Here is an 18,601-nt window from a genome sequence, read left to right as displayed (position 1 = left end):
CTCGCTGATGGATGACTATCTGCAGCAAAGAGTGGGATGACTTTTTCTTTCCCAAGGGCAGCGACTGAGTAAGACCGGGCTGCTGACCAGGTGGTTAAATAAATTGGAATTAATGGACGGAGAGTGAAATGTGATGAGTGACCTGACCCAAACTAATCTGTGTATGTGGGGGGGCTCGCAGTATATTTGGAGATGCAGCACTGATTCCCCACTATGTGTAGCCCAGGAGATACGACTACTGCAGCTGCCAGAGGGTTTATTATCCACATATATCTGTGTTTAAGAGGAACGTAAACACATATAGGAATACAGATTTAACACATTTATGCTCATAATAACCTAAGAGCTATGATAAGGCCAACTACACAGGATAAGCCTCCCACTGACCTGAGTCATCTGGGAGCAGTGAACACCACGTGCTGTGATTTAGAAAGCAGAGAAGTCTAAAAAGATAGATATTCTTTTTAATAGCAGAAATAGAGACTTAATGGAATGGATGAATGGGTTTTTTTCCGCCTTCAGCTTCGACCACGCTCAAGAGTTGGAACGAATGGAAACAAATCTACTGGAAGAAAATAGGGCTGTGGGGGCTCTTCAGACTAAAAGGGTCGGGAACCACTGAAACACAGTTCAGAGTCACAGATCAACAACTCTAGGAACATTTAAGATGGTGGTCCTACTCTGTCTACTCTGTACATTGAATATCTATCCCTCCTCTGTTGACGCTGCAATTTTCTTTCCCCGTTAAGGCTTTTTCTGGGGGCTTTTTCCGTATCCAATTTGAGGCTCTAATGATACAGGGTGTCATGTACTGTACAGTGATTTTGTGTGTGATTTTTCTGGTCTCAGCACTGTGCCATCAAAAGCACTGTATAAGGCACCAGAGCAGCTGGCTTCAATCAGAGAGGAAACACTAACTACTGAAACACTGTTGAGACTTTTTTACATCCAGTGCAGCTTAGATTTTTCCCACAGACACACAGTTTAGGACCAATTTTGGGTTCAGTGTTGTTGCTCAATGACACCTCGATATGTGGGGGGATCGAACCGCCATCTGTTCAATTAATAGCCTACATTTAGAATTACAACCGCCCCATACGTGAAGTACCATTAAATTCAAATTCATTGATTCAATCCCCAGACTTGTACACACACTGCCAGTAAATCTGGGTGGGGAAAGAGCAACACTTGCCCCTCCCTAATTACTGTTACCAAGGTTCTCTTTGAGCAAGGACCTTAACCCACAGATCAGACTGTGGTTGTGTGCAGCTTCCAGGTGTGAATCTGGATGGATGTTCCTGTTCCTGTGTTGTTTTTTTTTGCAGTTTTAGGCTGAACGAGTGAACTTCAGTCCACAGATGGAGGCACAAAAGACAAGTGGCCGCCTTGAACGATCAGTGCATTTTATTTTTCCATCACAGTACAAAAATAAATTAAAATAAGCAGAAACTAACTGAAAAAGGTTTCAATTACAGCAACAGCTTTTTTGTCTTTTTCAAAAAAGAACATTTTTATTGGAACAGCATCAACACCCCCCTCCCTCACCCCCCTGCCAAGTCCTGGTACCGGCGTGGTTGGTGTATGCTCCGTGTCCATAAGAAAACAACATGTCACACATTCTTCTGTACAAATAAAACGCTGTCATTCGCACACACACACGCACACACATCCGCGCACACATGCAGCCATCAAATGCCCGTCTCTCTCTCTCTTTTCCAAGTTCCTAACCACTGTTTCGTTTTTTTTATTATCTACAAAGTACGCAACAAGATACAGAAAAGAATTTGACAGAAATCTTTAACTATCACTTGAGTCTTTTTTCATATTTTATAAGCTTTTGAAAGTATTTTCTCAAACAACTACTCAATGATGCAAAGTGGAGAAAAAAATGGCACATTTCAAGTGAGTCGGGGCAAGTGGACAGAGAGAAAAAAAGATTCAGGCTCTCCTTTTTTTTTGAGGGCCTTCACCCCGATGCCCTGCTTTATTCTGCCAGAGTCCCCCTATTGTGCCAGTACAAACACTCCAAATGAACTTTCTCTCACTGATCTAACTCCATATGGCTGCCACAATCCCACAGCAGAGGAGGTCACAGGTCGTGACCGTCAGAGCTGCTCATTTTCTCTGATTCACACTAACAAGGCAGCGGAGAAGCCTTCCATCCTCTGGGAACAACTTTAAAACATGACAGAAGCCTTTAGTTGGCACAACCAGCCCATTATGCTTTTCTGAACACTGCTAAAGAAAGAGAGTATGCACGATTCGTCTATATTGAGATGAGATGTGGAAACCAGTAAAAACATTTCTCATACAATTCTGGATGGAAATACTGTAGCTTCTCCAGTGATTGCAGTCATTACACAGACGGCAGATAGCTGCAGTGAAGTAGCTTCAACTATTCTCCCGTGAAACAGAAATTGTTCTGCATGCTTTCTGTTTTTGGTTGTCATGTCGCTGCCATCGCACTCTGCAGCGTGTCGTTTCAGTCAAGTGGTCTCTATGATTGAAAATGTGATTATTCCCCCATGGAGGTCACCTCATATTCCTGCAGCCCCTAGATGGATGTGAGGTCGCCTCACATTTGATTTACACAGAGGTGATGCTGATGGATTATCCTCAAGGTAAGCTGTGCTTTTCTGCAGCGATGCCGAACGACCGAGCGTCATTGAAGTGATCTATTCCCCTGGAGAAACGTGTGTGCTTTCTCTTTCTGATATGTGGGTTGGGTTAGCTCCTCACTCAGGCCAGAGGTGCAGGACAAAAATATGTTTTTTTGGGGGGGCATTTTCTTAAGTATAAGGTCAGTGATGTGTTGTTCGGGGAAGGTGTCCTTGATGATATCACTTTGGTGATGGTCAGATTTGACATTGGTTTTGACCTCAGGGCTTTTTAATTAGACACTGATCAATAAATTCCTTCAACGCTTGTTTGTATAAACCAGATCAATCTTCATTCCCACCAAAGATAAGCACACCTGCTCTACCAGCAAAACCCCTCTCCATGCCCTTCCCTTTTCAAAGTCTCTCATCTAATCTTTCATTTACATTAAATGTGCCTAAATAAATACATAAATGGCAATAAATTAGGTGTCAGTAAGTAGTTATTAGGAGATGAAAATCCACCCCATCATTCAACAGCTGGACAAACAGTACAGTATTTCCGACCTGTGGGATTTTCATGAAAGATATGGCACTGTTTTAACATTTTCTATGCTGAATAATAAGCACAAAATTAAACATCATTCCAAAGTGGTTGCAACACAACCTATCGACAAAAGTACAAAAAGAATTTCCCTGGTAAACAAATAGCCTATTTTAGCAAGCATAGCTAAAAAAACTAGTGTCACTTTGTTCACAGCATTCTCTAATGCAGATGCAGTTGGTTTACAAATCAAGTAAAAAGAAGAAACTATGCTCCTGCCCTCCTGGAAACTGTAAAATTGCATGGCACACGTGCAAAACATTACATTTCTAAGTAAAAAAAGAAAGAAATCAAAGAAAACTTGTTCCAGAAAAGCAATAAATAAGCCTCCATAGGTGTAAGCCTCTGGGGAGTAAAACATCCATTAACTTGTTCTTTTATTTTTTTCTAGATGAAAATAAAGTAGGTGTTTCTGAACACACACACCGTATGACCACTCATCGCTGGCCACACGTCCCCAGGCTGTTGTCTTCTTATCAAAAGTCCCACAATGCAGTGTTTGCTTATTGTCCATCCAGTCTTACCATGTACAGTATAAGTCCTGCTGTAGAGCCACAAACAGAAACCCACAAAAAAGTATGGATCCAGCACTGAAAGCCCCTGCGGTTCCCTCAGATATGCATCGCAGCAAAAAGAAAAAGTCCTGTCGTATCCGTATTAATGGAGGGGACGTGGTGTTGGCATTCCAAAGAGCCAGGGTTTGCAGCCGGGGGATGCCTGTTCATCCGTGATGCATGAAGAAAGCCAGTCAGGCGATGGCCCTCACCCTCCTGCAGTAGGCAGTGCACATCACATCGTCAAACAGTCAGCAGGTCACTGGTAGGCTGCTGCAGCCTCAGTCCTGTCCACATTCATTGCTGTAGATGTATGCTTCCTTTTCTAATGTTTTTTTGTTTTTTTCGTGTGTGTGTGTGTGTCTTTTTGTCTGAATTGTTTTTTTTATATAGATATATATATCTGTACGTTAGCAAAGGATTTACCCAAGTCTGGCATTTTTTTTGTTTTTGTTTATATATCATTGTCAAAAAAGCTTTCATTCTCAAGTTTACAGGAAATCCGCCCTTTGCTCGTTTGAAAATAGAATCTGGCCTCGATGATTACATGTATTCAAGAAGAGGCAGATTAGTGCTCTTGCTTTTTAAACACTGTGCCCCATTTTTAGGTGACTGTTGCAACTGTTATCTGTCAGATGCAATAACTGAGCCCCGCTGCCGAGCTGTAGATTCTCTTACCAGATACAAAGGTGTTGTAAATGTCAAATACTTCCTAATTAGCCTCCTCCCACCGCAGTTTGGACAATAATAAATAAACTGCATCACAAATAATCTTCCAAACTTGTCAAAATGCCAGACTGGAGTACCCCCCTCCTCCTCTGACCCCTCTCCTCCCCCCCAGCATCCCCTCACCGGTCCAGGCCGATGAGCAGGCGGCTCCTCTCCTCCTCCTTCTGGCTCTCATTCTTCAGGTCGGCGAACACCTGAGTGAAGTAGTGTGGGTCGGAGTTGATCTGGAGCATCTTCGCGCTCATCAGGTTGATGATGGACAGGCAGCGGTCCCAGAAGGTCTCCTTGGAGCTCTCCACCAAGAAGGGCTTGAGAGGGTAGGAGATCTCGTTGCCCATGTAGGAGTATGACAGGTACAGGCAGGTAAGCAGCACGGCCTGCAGCTCGTGCTCTGTGGCCACCTCGGAGGAGACCACGTCACGGCACAGCATGTAGACAAAGACCACGTTTGCAGGGGTGATGAAGCCCTGGTCCTGCCAGCCTTGGAGCAGCAGGGAGCGGTCCACGCTGCGCAGCCACAGCACTGGGTCAGTGGGTGACAGGTGTTTCAGCCGGTAGCAACGCCGGCACAGAAACTCCCCGAGGCAGCGCAGCAGCTCACTGGTGGAGGCCTGGACAATCACTCTCTTAGGGGTCCCGGGGGCCACGTTGGAGTTGGCCAGAGGGGCCTTCTTGACGGACGATACTGTTGTGTTGGAGCTCTTGGTGAGAGCCGGAGTGCTCTGATCCTGGGTGAAGGAGGACAGGTTGGCGCATGACTGCGACTTCTTCAGGTTTTCATTGTTCAGGTGGGTGACATTGTTCTGGTAGTTGCCGTTGGGCTGCACCTTCTTGGAGCCTTTCTTCTTGGCTGACACTGCTACAATCCGCTTCCACGGGAGCACATTGATGAGCGAGTGGCGCTTCAGGTTCTTGTCTTTGGCGTTCTTGCTGTTCTGGACAGCTGTGTAGTGGCCCACAGTGGCCGGTCCATCCTCGAAGAGAGCCGCCTTTCGGTAGCTAGGTGACAAAGACAGCACGGTTCCCATGGTGACTGCGGGGAGGCGTCCAGGGGCTGTAGCCGCACTGGGTCAGAAGAGCGTCTGCCAGGGGAGATCCTGGGGGTCTCAAAGCCTCAATGCTTCGGGGAGCTGGGAGTCCCGGGCTACAGGCTGCCGCTGGGCATCTAAAGCCTAGGAGGAAATAGTCCCGTGGGCAGCTCTCTGAGGGGATAACGATCACCTCGACTGAAACAGTCTCTGTTGTATTTCAGCTCTCTGTCTGCGTCTCCGGATTGCCACTGCTGCAAGCACAAAAGATCAATAATCAGAAAAATAATTGTTGAAGGATCAATTACCTTAAATTATCCACTGATTTTCACAAAAAGCAAACCAAATGTGTTTGATCTCACATTAGATCTATAATTATTCAGCTTGCATCAGATAATGTCATGGGTATCTGAAATGTCCTCATGAATGTGAGGCTGAGTGGTTTATCTGACAGTACCTCAGGCTTATTAGCAGCATTGATTTGACTCAGTAAGTGGTGGAATGGATCAGCCTATGCTTATACTAATTAATTCAATCAGCAGGCTATAGATCCCTCCTTGCTGCAAATGATCAATGCAATAAGGCAGCACATCATCCTAACGTTATCAGCATTTCAGTGTGAAATTGTGCGAATGGTTATATTCATCTGCAGTAAATTATAGAGCAGATATATAAGAATATGAGAGATTTGGCATCAGCTATTAAAATGCATTCTACTCCATATGATTGAAATGCATCCTGTATGGTAAATTCATAAACATTTAATGACGAGAGATCCATATTTTATGGGCAATGGCCGACGAGTGAACCACGCGCCACCCCCTCTCACTAAAATGGAAGACAGAAACGTAAACACCTTAATAACAGGTGAAGGTCGCGGTTGATGCATATAGGATTCAGCACATGGAAGCACAAATCCAAGGTCATAGAATCTGCCGCCGTTAAAACGAGATAAACAAAGAGATATGAGATTCTTTCTGTGCTCGACGCGGTTTAATCCCCCACTGCAGTACTCTACCTATGCATACGAAACACATCCGATGGATCGACTTCGCTCACTTTGCGCAGAATCCGAGCTGCTCGATGCCTCATTCCATCACCCTGTTATCAATCTGATTCGGGTCAGTTGTGGAGAAATTCCCAAACAGCCGCTTTTAAAGGGACTTGGCTGGGCTGGGGATGAGAGGATGCGCCGGGCTGCTGGCGGGGATGCGGAGCTGTGTACATCGGGTGCTCTCCGTGGTGCTGAAGCTGAGCGTCTGCGTCGAAGTGAAAATGCTGGCTGTAATAGGCGGTGGCTTAAAAATGAAGAAAATCTTCATCTTTCCACCCCGCTATCCGTTGCTATCTCACAATATGTCTGTGGATGTGGCTGCCTATAACTCCACAACCCCATTTCTGCCCATTTATGGCCATATTTTCTTAATGCGCATCACCTGTTTTCACATATGATGGATCCATAAATCTGTACAGTCTGAAAGGCTACACGAATATGTTCCAAAAATCAACGCAAACTTACCAGATCTCCTGCTCACCGAGAATAGGATTGCGCTGTAACGATGTTGCTCCTCGTCCCAAGTCTGTTTTTTTTTCCTCACAAAACGAGATTAAAAACATAAAACCATCTCGGAGAATATAAATTGCAACAAAGAAAATAATCCGAGCCGATGCGAAAAACAAAATAGCAAGCGTTGGATGAAGGCGCCTGGTGTCCGGCGGTGCGCAGACGGTGGTGGGCAGTTGTGGAATGGATGCTTAGATGAAGATGTGCTCCTGGTCCTCCTGGCCGTGAGATGCGGATGCTGCGAGGGGCTGATGTTGTGTTGTGTCACTGGCTGTGTGAGGATGGTTGACGCAAAGGCGGTGGTGGGGCGCCGCTCTGCGCTCTGTGCGCGCTGCTGTCTCTCTGCCGGGAAACAACTCCGCCTATAGCCACACACAGCAGAGAGCTCATGCAAACTGAACCCAGTGAACTCCCAGTATGTTTTTCTTCATAACACCATTAGCACCAACGTAATGCCATCCTATTGCAGCATGCATGTATGAGCACCTGCGCATGAGGTGAGTTGGTGGGCAGGTTCTAGGTCATTCTTAAGGTAAGCCTTCATGAGTATAGGGCCTTTGTATTTGGCTGCATTATCATATTTTAATCTCCGCATATGCTTTTAAAGTAATCTCTACTGGTCCATAACATGCCTATAGTCTTCTAGTGGGGGCTTTCATTATTATGTATGATCAGACCAATGTATCATTTTGTCATTTGGGCAGATATTGCTGTTTTATTCAGTGTTGGATATCAGCCAGTCATCTATTACCAATGTGATGGAGAGTCCCTTTAGACCACGGAGCTATACAAACACAATAAATCTATTTTTTGACAATATTTTTTTCCCCATTTAATTGTTTAAGTATTATTTTGTACATTTTTTTATTAAAAAAGTCGATCAGACTCTTGCACAAAAAATGGTGCGAAAAAAATAACTATTAATATTATATATGATCATATTATTCATACATACTGGGTTCTCTTTAATTAGAATAAATCTAATATAATACAGATTAAAATGTATTTACAATCCTTAAAATGAAAGACCACTGATACATATGATCAAATAATTAAACGCGAAGGGAAAAAGGACTTTACGACCCTTTTCTTTGATATGACTACATTTCCCATGTTTCCAAAAAAAAAAAAAAAAAAAAAAAATCCCAACATGCAAAGTCACACGCTGACGTCACCTACGCTAGGTAACGTAGTCCGCGCACGTAACTTTCATTCAAGCAGCATTTTGAATAAGGAAGATGGCGGCTGCAGCAGTGGTTGAGTTCCAGAGAGCCCAGTCTCTCATTAGCACGGACCGCAACGCCTCTATCGACATCCTGCATTCAATAGGTAGGTGTTCCGCGGAGGGTTTTTTGTTGTTGTTGTTGTGGATGGACGCCGTTGCTCTGACTATTTCTTTTAGGTTAGCGGGGGGGGGAGTTAGCATGCGAGCTAGTGGCAAGAGCCGGCGGTGTGCCGTGCTGACTCACTGTTGAACGGCTAGTGGACGTTAGCTCGTTAGCCGCTCTGCTAACTGCGGGCCTGGGCGTGAAAAATGTGCAGTAGTTCCCAGCTGATGTTGTGTTTTTTTTTTTAAAAACTGTGTGTGTTTGTGTTGTGGTGTCGTTGAGCACAGTCCCCCCTCCCCCCAGCTATAAGCAACGTTAGCTCTGATTGAGACTGTCAGTGTTTGTTTGTGGGGTTGCTGTTGTGGCTAACGTCATTAGCTTGTTGTCAAAAGCCTTTTAACTCACGTCGTTCAGCTTTCTGACAACAAGAGGGGATACAACTGTTTTTAATGAGACATTTGTGAGTGATTGGCCCTCGGTTTGTTTTTGTGTTAGTGGTTGCGTTAACACGAAAAGCTAATTTTACATTGAATTACCATATTGTGTAAACAGTTCTTGTGTTTCACTGGACTCAAATTGCCATGTCACTACAGCTCTCTAACTTGGTTGTCAAAAGCGAAACGTCTCAGTAGTGGGATTAATTAATTGATTTTAAGCATTTTGACATTTATCAAGCTATCAAAAAGCTCAACAGCCTCTGATTTCACCTTAATTATGACGTTTTGTTGCTTTTCTCTAATTGTAAATGAGATATATTTTGGTTTTGGACTGTTGCTCAGACATAGGAACATTGTGATCTGTGTTTTCACAATATCTGGCTAAACAGTTTGTACATAAAACTAATTGGTAGTTGTATCCTTTGTTGTCAGATTGGTGTGCGGGCTGAGATAATGTTACCATGAAACAGGACTGTCAGCTTCCAAAGTCCATCAAAAGTGCCTCAACTGGGGTTTAATTAAATAACCTGGTTTCTGATGTAAAGCTGTTGCCTTTGTTTGACAGTGAGGAGAGATGTTCAGGAGAACGATGAGGAAGCTGTCCGGGTTAAAGAACAGAGCATCCTGGAGCTGGGGACACTCCTGGCCAAGACCGGACAGGCTGCAGGTAAACAAGTCAAACTTTAATGTTCATTCTGTACCTGTTTTTTTTTTTTTTTTTTTTTTCAACTAAGCCTACAAATAATCTAATGGAACTAATTCTATGTCATGTTTCCATTTTTTCTTTTTCTGTCTCCAGAACTAGGGGGTCTGCTGAAATTTGTGAGGCCTTTCCTGATTTCCATCAGCAAGGCCAAGGCGGCCCGGCTGGTCCGCTCCCTGCTGGACCTCTTTCTTGACATGGAGGCAGCAACGGGACAGGAGGTTGAGCTGTGTCTCGAATGCATTGAGTGGGCCAAGGCCGAGAAGAGAACCTTCTTACGACAGGCTCTGGAGGTAAGGAGATCTAGAATAAGCTTGTGGGTGCTATCGAACGGCATAAATGTAACTTAATCCTCACCGTATGTACCGTTATGTAAGTGTTGTCTGAGAAAAACATTGCAATATCAGCATACTTTACTGCTAGAATCCGGCAATTTTTTCCTACTGGCTCGCTTATGCGTAACGTAGAGGAGAGATGCAGTATGTAACAGGATATCACTGAGATACAGCATCTTCAAATGGAACATAAACCCCTGTGATATCTTTTGGAGCGCCACAGTAGAGAGCTGCAGATGAGGAGTTTGATACTTAGTTTGATGACTTTGTGAAGGCAAATGTTATCAGCTTTTCCAACAACTTATAGTGCACCAATTATGCTGTTAGAGGATCATTATTTGCATTGTGGGTGACACCCTGACTGCTGATGAGGATATAAAGTTGCTTATTTTGTTTTTTTTTTTTGAATAGGCCATGCCATAGATGTACCCTATCACCAACAGCTGATGTATTCATCCTCTTCCCCAACCCTAGTTAGCACTGACATGCAATACCGTTTATGATTAATGATACTGAAAACAAACGTGATATCACCAAACACAATCAGCTGCTGTGGGAGGGATGGAAATTTAACATGTTGTGACTCATGGAGTGGGAGACGCTTTGATTTCAGACAGATTAATGCTGCTGAATTTTGCTGGTGGATATGCAGCAAACGCCAGTGTGGCATTACTTTGGGATGAAATCAAGTGAAAACAGGAAACTTGACAAATGTGTTGAAAACAAAAATGCAAACACTGCCTGAAGAAAGTGACAACGAGAGATGCTAATATATCTACTACACGCTGCCATCCACGATGACATCACCCTGCTATAGCAGCCAAAATGGACTTCTTGGCCAAGTGACTGCCAGCAGGTTCACACTCACAGCCAGGAATATCTGGAGCTTTTGGCTGAATTACAAAGTACAGGATCAACAACATTTTGCATCCGTACTGTTTATTATGTGGCATGTATGCAGAGGGACGTTTTTCAGACGTGTCCCGATTTGCCTCAGGCCACAAATTCTGAATAATGTGATTGGGGACACGCTAAAATGTGTCTATTCCTTCAGATGTCCCCATTTTATCAGATCGTAAGGAATCTTAACAGTTTCAGGTAGAGAGCTATGTGTACCAAAATGATTAAATCTTTTCGTGTGTGAAGAGCACGACTGGAACAAAACACCACCTCCAGGCACCAGGATTTTTGTTTGTATCTACCTGCCAAGACTTTGCAGATGGAAATTAGTTGGGAGCTGAATCTGGTACATATTTTCTCTTTGTATGAGATTCATGTTTTGTTTTTTTTGTACACGATCCCTGGCAGTTAAATGTAATAAACTAAAGTTTTTGTGAACCTTACAATCTTGATTTCTATCAAATGTTTTTATGTGTGGGTATAAATAGGAGAACAATTTGTGGCCCACAGGGCTGTACTTTTTAGAGCTGAAAAATATTCTGCAAAGATCTATAATGGGAATTGGGAAATGTGTCTTTTGTTTTTTGTTACAACTGAAGTTTTTTTATGTCTTGTATACGTGTTGCAGCTTTTCTACAAGGCGATATATTGGCTTCTCTCTGCATGTCTAATAGGACACTCTCTCTTCCTTCAGGCACGACTGATCTCACTCTATTTTGACACCAAACGATACCAGGAGGCCTTGGCGCTCGGTGAGTGTTTAGAGACGGGACATTTTTATCTTTTGGTTAATGGCAACGTCTGTCTTCAGAGACCTTACATTTGCTATTGTCCCTGACATCCTAATCAACCACACATACAGCACAAGATGTATGCTAGTCCACCATGAAACACCAAAACTGTCAAAAGACATCTTTTATTGTTGCAACCTTATTTCCACCTATAAAAAGTTGCTTTTTATTTTATTTGTGGCCCTTGTTAGCAAATATGTGCCCAACTGACTAAGGAAGCAAGGTAAAAACAAAGGTTTTGTAAAGCAGTTAGACATGCTTTACTTGCAAAGGAAGGAGAAAGAGCAGCATATAACAGGACTGTAATTGTACATTTACCCTCTAGCTGTTTACTACAGGAAGCGCTGTACTTTACAAAGTTATTGCAACAGTTAAATTTGCATGACATTAACTCTTACTCATTCATTCCCCTTCCCCTCAGGCTCCCAGTTGCTCCAGGAGCTGAAAAAGATGGATGACAAAGCTCTCCTGGTAGAGGTTCAGCTGCTTGAAAGTAAGACGTATCACGCTCTCAGCAACCTGCCCAAGGCCCGCGCAGCCCTCACTTCAGCCAGGACCACCGCCAACGCCATTTACTGCCCTCCAAAGCTCCAGGCAGCTCTGGACATGCAGTCAGGTCAGATGTGTTCACTATTCCCACTTTCAAAGCTTAGCCTAGCTTTGCACTGATTTTATACTGTTTGACAGCTTTACCATCTGCTACCTTAGTACCCAACTACAAGATGCATTTGGTAATAGCATTTTAAAAGACCCTTTTTTATGCTGACTTGTCATAGCGGGGGAAGTACAGATGTAGGGACCATTAAGTGTCTCAGTCAGTCTCAGTCCCAGTTGTTACTGATTTTATTAATTACACCTGTGCTTGTACCGCTAGGTCGTGTCAACTGTAAAAAAACAACAAAAAAAACTTTATTGGGTTTGTTGTACAGTTAGACTAAGTGGGGCATTCCCAGTTTATAGGCCAGGGAAGAAGCCTTGCATAGCCAAACTACACCACATCACAAGCTCAGTTTGGGAGTCTTAAACATTTATTAAGGTGTGCATTCAGCTAGTCAGATGCATACTTAAGACTTAACTCTGATACAAACAATTAATGAAACAGACATATAACAGCCCGAAGAGTGGTGTGTTCATCCACTCAGGTGTAGCAAGGAATCAGTTTGATGTCTGAGTTAATTAGAGAACTGTTTATCTGTTGTGAAGCCTACTTGAAATTACAGTATGTCCGCCTCAAGAGAGTTAATCCATAGCTTTGCTGGACCACAAATGAGTAAAGCCAAAAATGTGGGACATAGCAGTAAGCAGATTATTCTGATTGCTTCTTAGAAAGAGGAGAATAATCTCTACCACATTTTCTCTTTTTGATTCTACCACTGGGGGGCGCCAGGCAAGACTGAAATATGTGTGCAGAATTCAAACTACTAACTACAGACAAACTACAGTGTCTCATTAGATGATGGTACCACACACTAGATAATGCTTTAAGAAAGTGTGACAGTGTTGCCTTATAAATTAGTGGAATGTTTGATTAATCTCATTGTCGTGACGATCATTGATTTCATGGTTGTATTGGTGACAATTTTGTGGTCATTGTGTGATACATTGCTGCATCATCATATAGTCCTTTACACAAAGGATTAAAAATGGATTAATAAATTATTATAAATATTAATGATAATAAAAAGCTGTACCAACCCTGTTGAAATGACTTAAACTGTACATGAAGCAACTTTTCTCAGAAGCTTGAAAAGGGTGTATTTGGTGACTCTGCTCATTATATACTGATAACCATCTCAAAGTCACCGTTTGTGTTTACCAGTGTGAAGGCAGAAGCAGGGAGGTATGACACTTTCCATGACTTTACAACAGTGTGGACTAGAAAAAAACTTCTGTAACTACCAACATTATGATTAAGTAGTCCGCGTTAGGCAACACCCAGTGAAACTCAACCCAACTTTCACAAGCATTTCACATTTCCCAGTGACTGGGCGGAGTTTGTTTTGGCCATAAATAGTAATCACGTTGCGTCCTCTCTGTTGCAGGGATCATCCACGCAGCCGAGGAGAAGGACTGGAAGACGGCCTACTCCTACTTCTTTGAGGCCTTTGAGGGCTACGACTCCATCGACAGCCCCCGAGCCATCACAGCACTCAAATACATGCTTCTGTGCAAAATCGTTCTCAACTTGTGAGTAGAGCTTAAAACTCAATGTACAATGTTTTACTGATTGAACTTACTCACATCCATATGGTGCTATGTTCTGGCATCTATATGTGATTATTCATTCCTCTGTTATTAACTTTTAGACCAGAGGAGGTCCAAGCCCTGATCAGTGGTAAACTGGGTCTGCGACATGCCGGCCGACAGGCAAGTACCAGTTCTTTTCTACTCATAGCAGAGTAGGCAAAGCAAATTAGTAACGCTAATTTTCACTTCTTGTCAACACTGAAAATGTTCTGTTTCTTTGTTGGATTTTGTAATGTAGCTCACAATATTTCAGTTTTTTTTTCTGTCTTGATCATTCTTAAAGTAAATGACCTTTCACTGTACTGAGTAGGCACCTCAGTTTTGTTCAGGTAAACAATTTTGTTATGCTTGTTTCTGTAGAATTACATTTCGATTTTCTCCTTTGTCTTTATCCATCTAGACAGACGCACTGAAATGTGTCGCCCAGGCCAGCAAGAACAGATCATTAGCAGACTTTGAAAAGGTAAGAATCCTTTAGTCCTGTCAAATCTGTCTCAGACAAACTTCCATTTAGCCTTTTTGGTCTTCTTTTCTCTTTTGCTACAGCTCCTTTTACCTATTGAGTGATCTGTGCAGCACTCAGGAATCTACTTTTTTAAACCTGCTGATGATATAAAGTGTTGCTCAATATATAATGCATTTAAATGAAGTCTTTGTTGTATACTTCCACACTCATCATCATTTTAATTTAAAATTGTGCGTCCTGCAGGCCCTAACAGAGTACAGAGCAGAGCTGAGGGATGACCCCATCATCAATACTCACCTGGCCACGCTGTATGACAACCTGCTGGAACAAAACCTCATCCGAGTCATTGAACCTTTTTCCAGAGTACAGGTAAGGACACGCTAAGCCTTTTTTTTTCTGTTACTGTAGCTTTGTACAATGAAGACTTGCTACATTTATTGCCAGGTCCTAAATCTTTACATTTTCTTGTACGTCAGCATTGTCTTGTTCTCTTATAACTTTGTACAAAGACTGTCTTACGCTCTGTTCAGACACTTTCCTAAGAGTTGTCTCTTACCTCCTGGTAAATGCCCAGCGATAATCTTTGTATTTTCCTGATTCTTTCTCTAGTGCTTATACTTGGACATTCCTTCCGTAATCTAGGCTGACATGACAGTGCGACTGTACTGGTCCTCAACATTTAAACAAAGAAAATAATGCTTCTTAAGTCCTGTATTTCATTTTCTTCTCTTTCTGTTTTCAGATAGAACACATATCAGTTCTAATCAAACTGTCAAAGGTATGTTTCTTTGCAGTTAATCATTCTTTTGTGAGCATTAAAATCATCATTTATATCTCTAAAAATGTGGGCTTTATTATTCATTTCTTTGTCTTTTATAGGGTGATGTTGAAAGGAAATTATCACAGATGATTCTGGACAAAAAGTTTCACGGTAATTAGATTAATCTGTTCCTATAAACACAGTTGTCAGACATTTCACCCTTCACAGGCAGAGTGAGATACCTCAGTGTACTGAAATATATATTTTTCTGACACTGCTGCAGGAATCCTTGACCAAGGCGAAGGCGTCTTGATCATATTTGATGAGCCCCCAGTGGACAAAACCTACGAAGCAGCCTTGGAAACAATTCAGAACATGAGCAAAGTTGTGGATTCACTTTACAACAAAGCCAAGAAGCTGACATAGGTAAATACATATTTCAGTAAGAGAAGAAGCATGGCTTTGGTGCTCTTTCTTTCGCTCTCTAATAAATGTTTTCTCTTCCACCTCCAGAGCAGATTGCCACGGCAGTGCGATGGAGGAACTGTGTGTGTTTGACCAGCGTGTGTAACATTTTAAGAAGGGGACAAGGGAGAGCAACGAAAAAGTCCCACAAACTGCAACAAACAGGATTCCCCCATCAAACTCCCCCCTCCTCTCCCTCAACGGACAATTTCATCACTTCTCTTGTTTTTTTGGTTTTTTTTCCTCTTTAATTTTGATATCTCTTCAGGATTCTGTGTAACACTCAGCGGCCAAATCAGGCCATCAGGGAATATTGTACAACCACAATAAAAAGATTAAAAGGTTTAAAAATACATATATGTTTATATCTGCTATAAGGCTGGGCTTACCAAGCCTTAAGCTGACTCCACTGCAACCTCAAAGGTGCAACATTGACCTCTGCAGCCTCTGACTCTGCTACTAACTGCGTATGCAGAAATGAGGCTTTCTCCTTTCTTCTTGTCCATATCTTTCAGAAGCACACTGTTCAGTTTTTGGAAGGTTGGGATACTCCTTGGGATTCTGAATTTTGGTCAAAGAGCTCCCTCTAGTTTTTTTTGTTGTTTTTTTTCCTCACCATATCAATGCCAACAGTTAAGTACCCACTGTATTTCAGATATGTATTAAACTCACTTTATTTGTTTTTGGTTTTGTGTTTTTGTTTAAAAAAAGAAAAGAAAAAAGAAAATCAGAAGGTTGCCACATGTCTGCCCGCCCTGCTAATGTAAGTTTATAGAACAGACAGGATGCCATTTCACCACCAGTGCCACTTTTTCGGCGCTTTCTGTTTGCCTCAGTGTTTGGGTGCAATATGAAATCGGAGGGCAGAGGTGGAGATGTATTCATCGCCTCTGTGAGTTATCCCTAAGTGAGCAATTCTCCATTGTTAGTTCCTAGCACTAGTGTGGTATGCTAGTAACCAAACAATTTGTATGGTTTTGATTTGGTTTTGATTTTTTTTGTTTTGTTTTTCTCTTATAAAGACATTTTCAAAATAAATATTTTGTATTTTAAGGATTTTGTCTTGTCTCTTGCAAAAACAGAATGCAAATGGTGATTTGGTGTGGTAACTTTGATTGGCCGCTCGGTTATAATATTTGTTTTTAAAGTTTAAAGGTGAGAAGAAGACTGCAAAGTGTCTTTGAATTGCACTTAAGAATGGGAGCAAGTGATTCAGAAAATGTACACAGTAGTTAAGTAAAGTATGTCTGTTAAAGAACAAGTCAAAGGTATCTAAGCAGTCAGAAACAATTCTTAAAATGACTCCAGGGGAGTACAGATGTTGATACTAAAATACAGAATCTCTTCCTGCTGCTATATTTGTCACACCTCACATCAAAGGGCATTAAATCAGTTCAATGGACAGCTTTGGATTGTCTTTTATTTTGTTTTTTTTTTTTACACAAACTGCCATGTTTACTCCAACCCACGTTGTCAAACCTGGGTAAACCTGTAACACGTTTTCTGGCCAAATTCATCACAAGAAATTGTAACTAAAGTGGCATCAAAAGGCTTCGTTCTACAACCTTTTCCTCTTTTTTAAGGATAGATTTAACTTTTCTGAATACCACAGTATTCAAACAAGTGCCACAAATGTTTCCTCTCCAGACTAAGAAGCACAATCTTGTCATTTTAACTGTAGTTGTCAAGCCCATGCAGAAGAATGCTACTTTCAAGCCTTAAATATTTCATTTTAGACTTGATGTCCTTCAGTATTTGTTTGCAAAGGCACAGCCTTTCACTGTGACCCTTTTAACATCCAGAATAAAGATTTTACTTCGCCTCTCTAATTCTAATTCAAAACACATTTTTTCTATTCTAATGTTACATTTTACAGATGTCTCGGCCCTCCACAGGCTTCATTCTTTAAGAACCAACAAAGTGAAGTATTTACTAGTTTCCGATACAGATCAATATCACATATACAAGTGGTTCTTAATTTCAGACATTTTTAAACGATGATGTTCAGATGAGTTCAAATGAATCATTTTTATCCATTGTATTCATTCTGGGTTTGTCAGACGAACAAAACACAGACACAGAAAAGATTTTAAAAGTTATTTATGACTTAAATATTTCTAAAAATAATAATTGAGATTATTAATGTGAATATGTTTAATATTTTTAATGTTAATATTTTAGTCTCCTCTCTTTATTTTTATGCATGAAACATGGAACATCGGTGACAGAACCAGGACATGCATTGCATCATTGTTATATTTTCCTTAATAAACTACTTAATATTATTAAATAAATACTGAACATACCAATATATTTTTAAAAGACAAAAAACAGGCAAAAAGCATTGTAATCTCACTAAAATATCTTGGATTTGTTATACTTTTATTATTTTAAGAGAATCAATGTTATTTCCAAATGAATAAATAATACCAATAATTAATAATTAAAACAAAAATGTAATACTTTGTCTTATGGATGTGAAATATATAAACAAATATCCTAAAATAAATGCTTTGTTTTATGTTCATTTTTAAAGTAAAAAAAAAAAAAAAAAAATAAATCTTTATTTGCAAACATAAACAATGCATGAGCAGAGAATGCCAGACAGAAATCATAAATTAGATAAATAAATTATACAGGGTAAATACACGTAAACTCTTATTTTTACAGTATGGGAGTAGTTTAATGTATTGTTTGGCTTCACCTACAACATTTTTTGATTTATGTATGAGAAATTTTGCAAGCAGAAGGATCAAATTGAGGATATTATACTGATTTCTTTTGGTTCAGGGGTAAGAAAAAAAAGCCAAACAATACATTCACATACAAAAGGATGAAATCAGAAACAATAAACTGGGAATTAAATACACAAATATCTTTCCAAAAAGAACAAGACAAACAAACAAATGACATAAATCTTCTGGAGCACGTTACATCAATGTCCTTCCAATAATTTCAATGGATAAAAGCAATAAATAATTTTTTTTACAAGACACTTCTTTGGCCTTATTTAAAATAAAATATTTTACATGGTGCACTTCCTCCTCTCACTTTTTATTTATTTATTTTTTTTTTTAAACAGCTTTATTTATC

The 18,601-nt window shown here is 41.1% G+C and overlaps 2 protein-coding genes across 5 annotated transcripts; one reads left to right on the top strand and one right to left on the bottom strand.

Moving 5' to 3' along the window:
• Positions 1–1,386: 1,386 nt before the first annotated feature.
• On the bottom strand, positions 1,387–7,435 carry cdk5r1b (cyclin-dependent kinase 5, regulatory subunit 1b (p35)). 2 transcript variants are annotated; one of them, XM_051417101.1, is made up of 3 exons: positions 7,032–7,435; positions 4,608–5,766; positions 1,387–3,971 (listed from the first exon to the last, which is right to left on the bottom strand). In XM_051417101.1, exons 2-3 carry the CDS (start codon positions 5,510–5,512, stop codon positions 3,950–3,952), a joined length of 927 nt encoding a protein of 308 aa, XP_051273061.1. In that variant the 5' UTR covers positions 5,513–5,766; positions 7,032–7,435; the 3' UTR covers positions 1,387–3,949. The 2 variants fall into 2 exon arrangements, with proteins under 2 accessions (XP_051273061.1, XP_051273062.1); XM_051417102.1 differs by lacking the exon at positions 1,387–3,971 and having other exon boundaries at positions 4,604–5,766.
• Positions 7,436–8,243: 808 nt separating this feature from the next.
• On the top strand, positions 8,244–16,910 carry psmd11b (proteasome 26S subunit, non-ATPase 11b). Of its 3 annotated transcripts, none has more exons than XM_051417100.1 (13): positions 8,244–8,405; positions 9,407–9,508; positions 9,641–9,837; positions 11,474–11,531; positions 11,992–12,186; positions 13,613–13,757; positions 13,877–13,937; positions 14,218–14,280; positions 14,527–14,652; positions 15,026–15,061; positions 15,163–15,214; positions 15,327–15,469; positions 15,562–16,910. In XM_051417100.1, the coding sequence occupies exons 1-12, from the start codon at positions 8,315–8,317 to the stop codon at positions 15,467–15,469; spliced, it is 1,269 nt and encodes a 422-aa protein (XP_051273060.1). In that variant the 5' UTR covers positions 8,244–8,314; the 3' UTR covers positions 15,562–16,910. The 3 variants fall into 3 exon arrangements, with proteins under 3 accessions (XP_051273060.1, XP_051273058.1, XP_051273059.1); XM_051417098.1 differs by having other exon boundaries at positions 15,557–16,910; XM_051417099.1 differs by having other exon boundaries at positions 13,877–13,941; positions 14,222–14,280; positions 15,557–16,910.
• The last annotated feature ends 1,691 nt before the right edge of the window (positions 16,911–18,601 follow it).

Source organism: Dicentrarchus labrax, unplaced genomic scaffold (genome assembly GCF_905237075.1).
Source record: "Dicentrarchus labrax unplaced genomic scaffold, dlabrax2021, whole genome shotgun sequence".
NCBI classification, from domain to species: domain Eukaryota; kingdom Metazoa; phylum Chordata; class Actinopteri; family Moronidae; genus Dicentrarchus; species Dicentrarchus labrax.
This window is presented reverse-complemented; position numbering and strand designations above follow the sequence as displayed.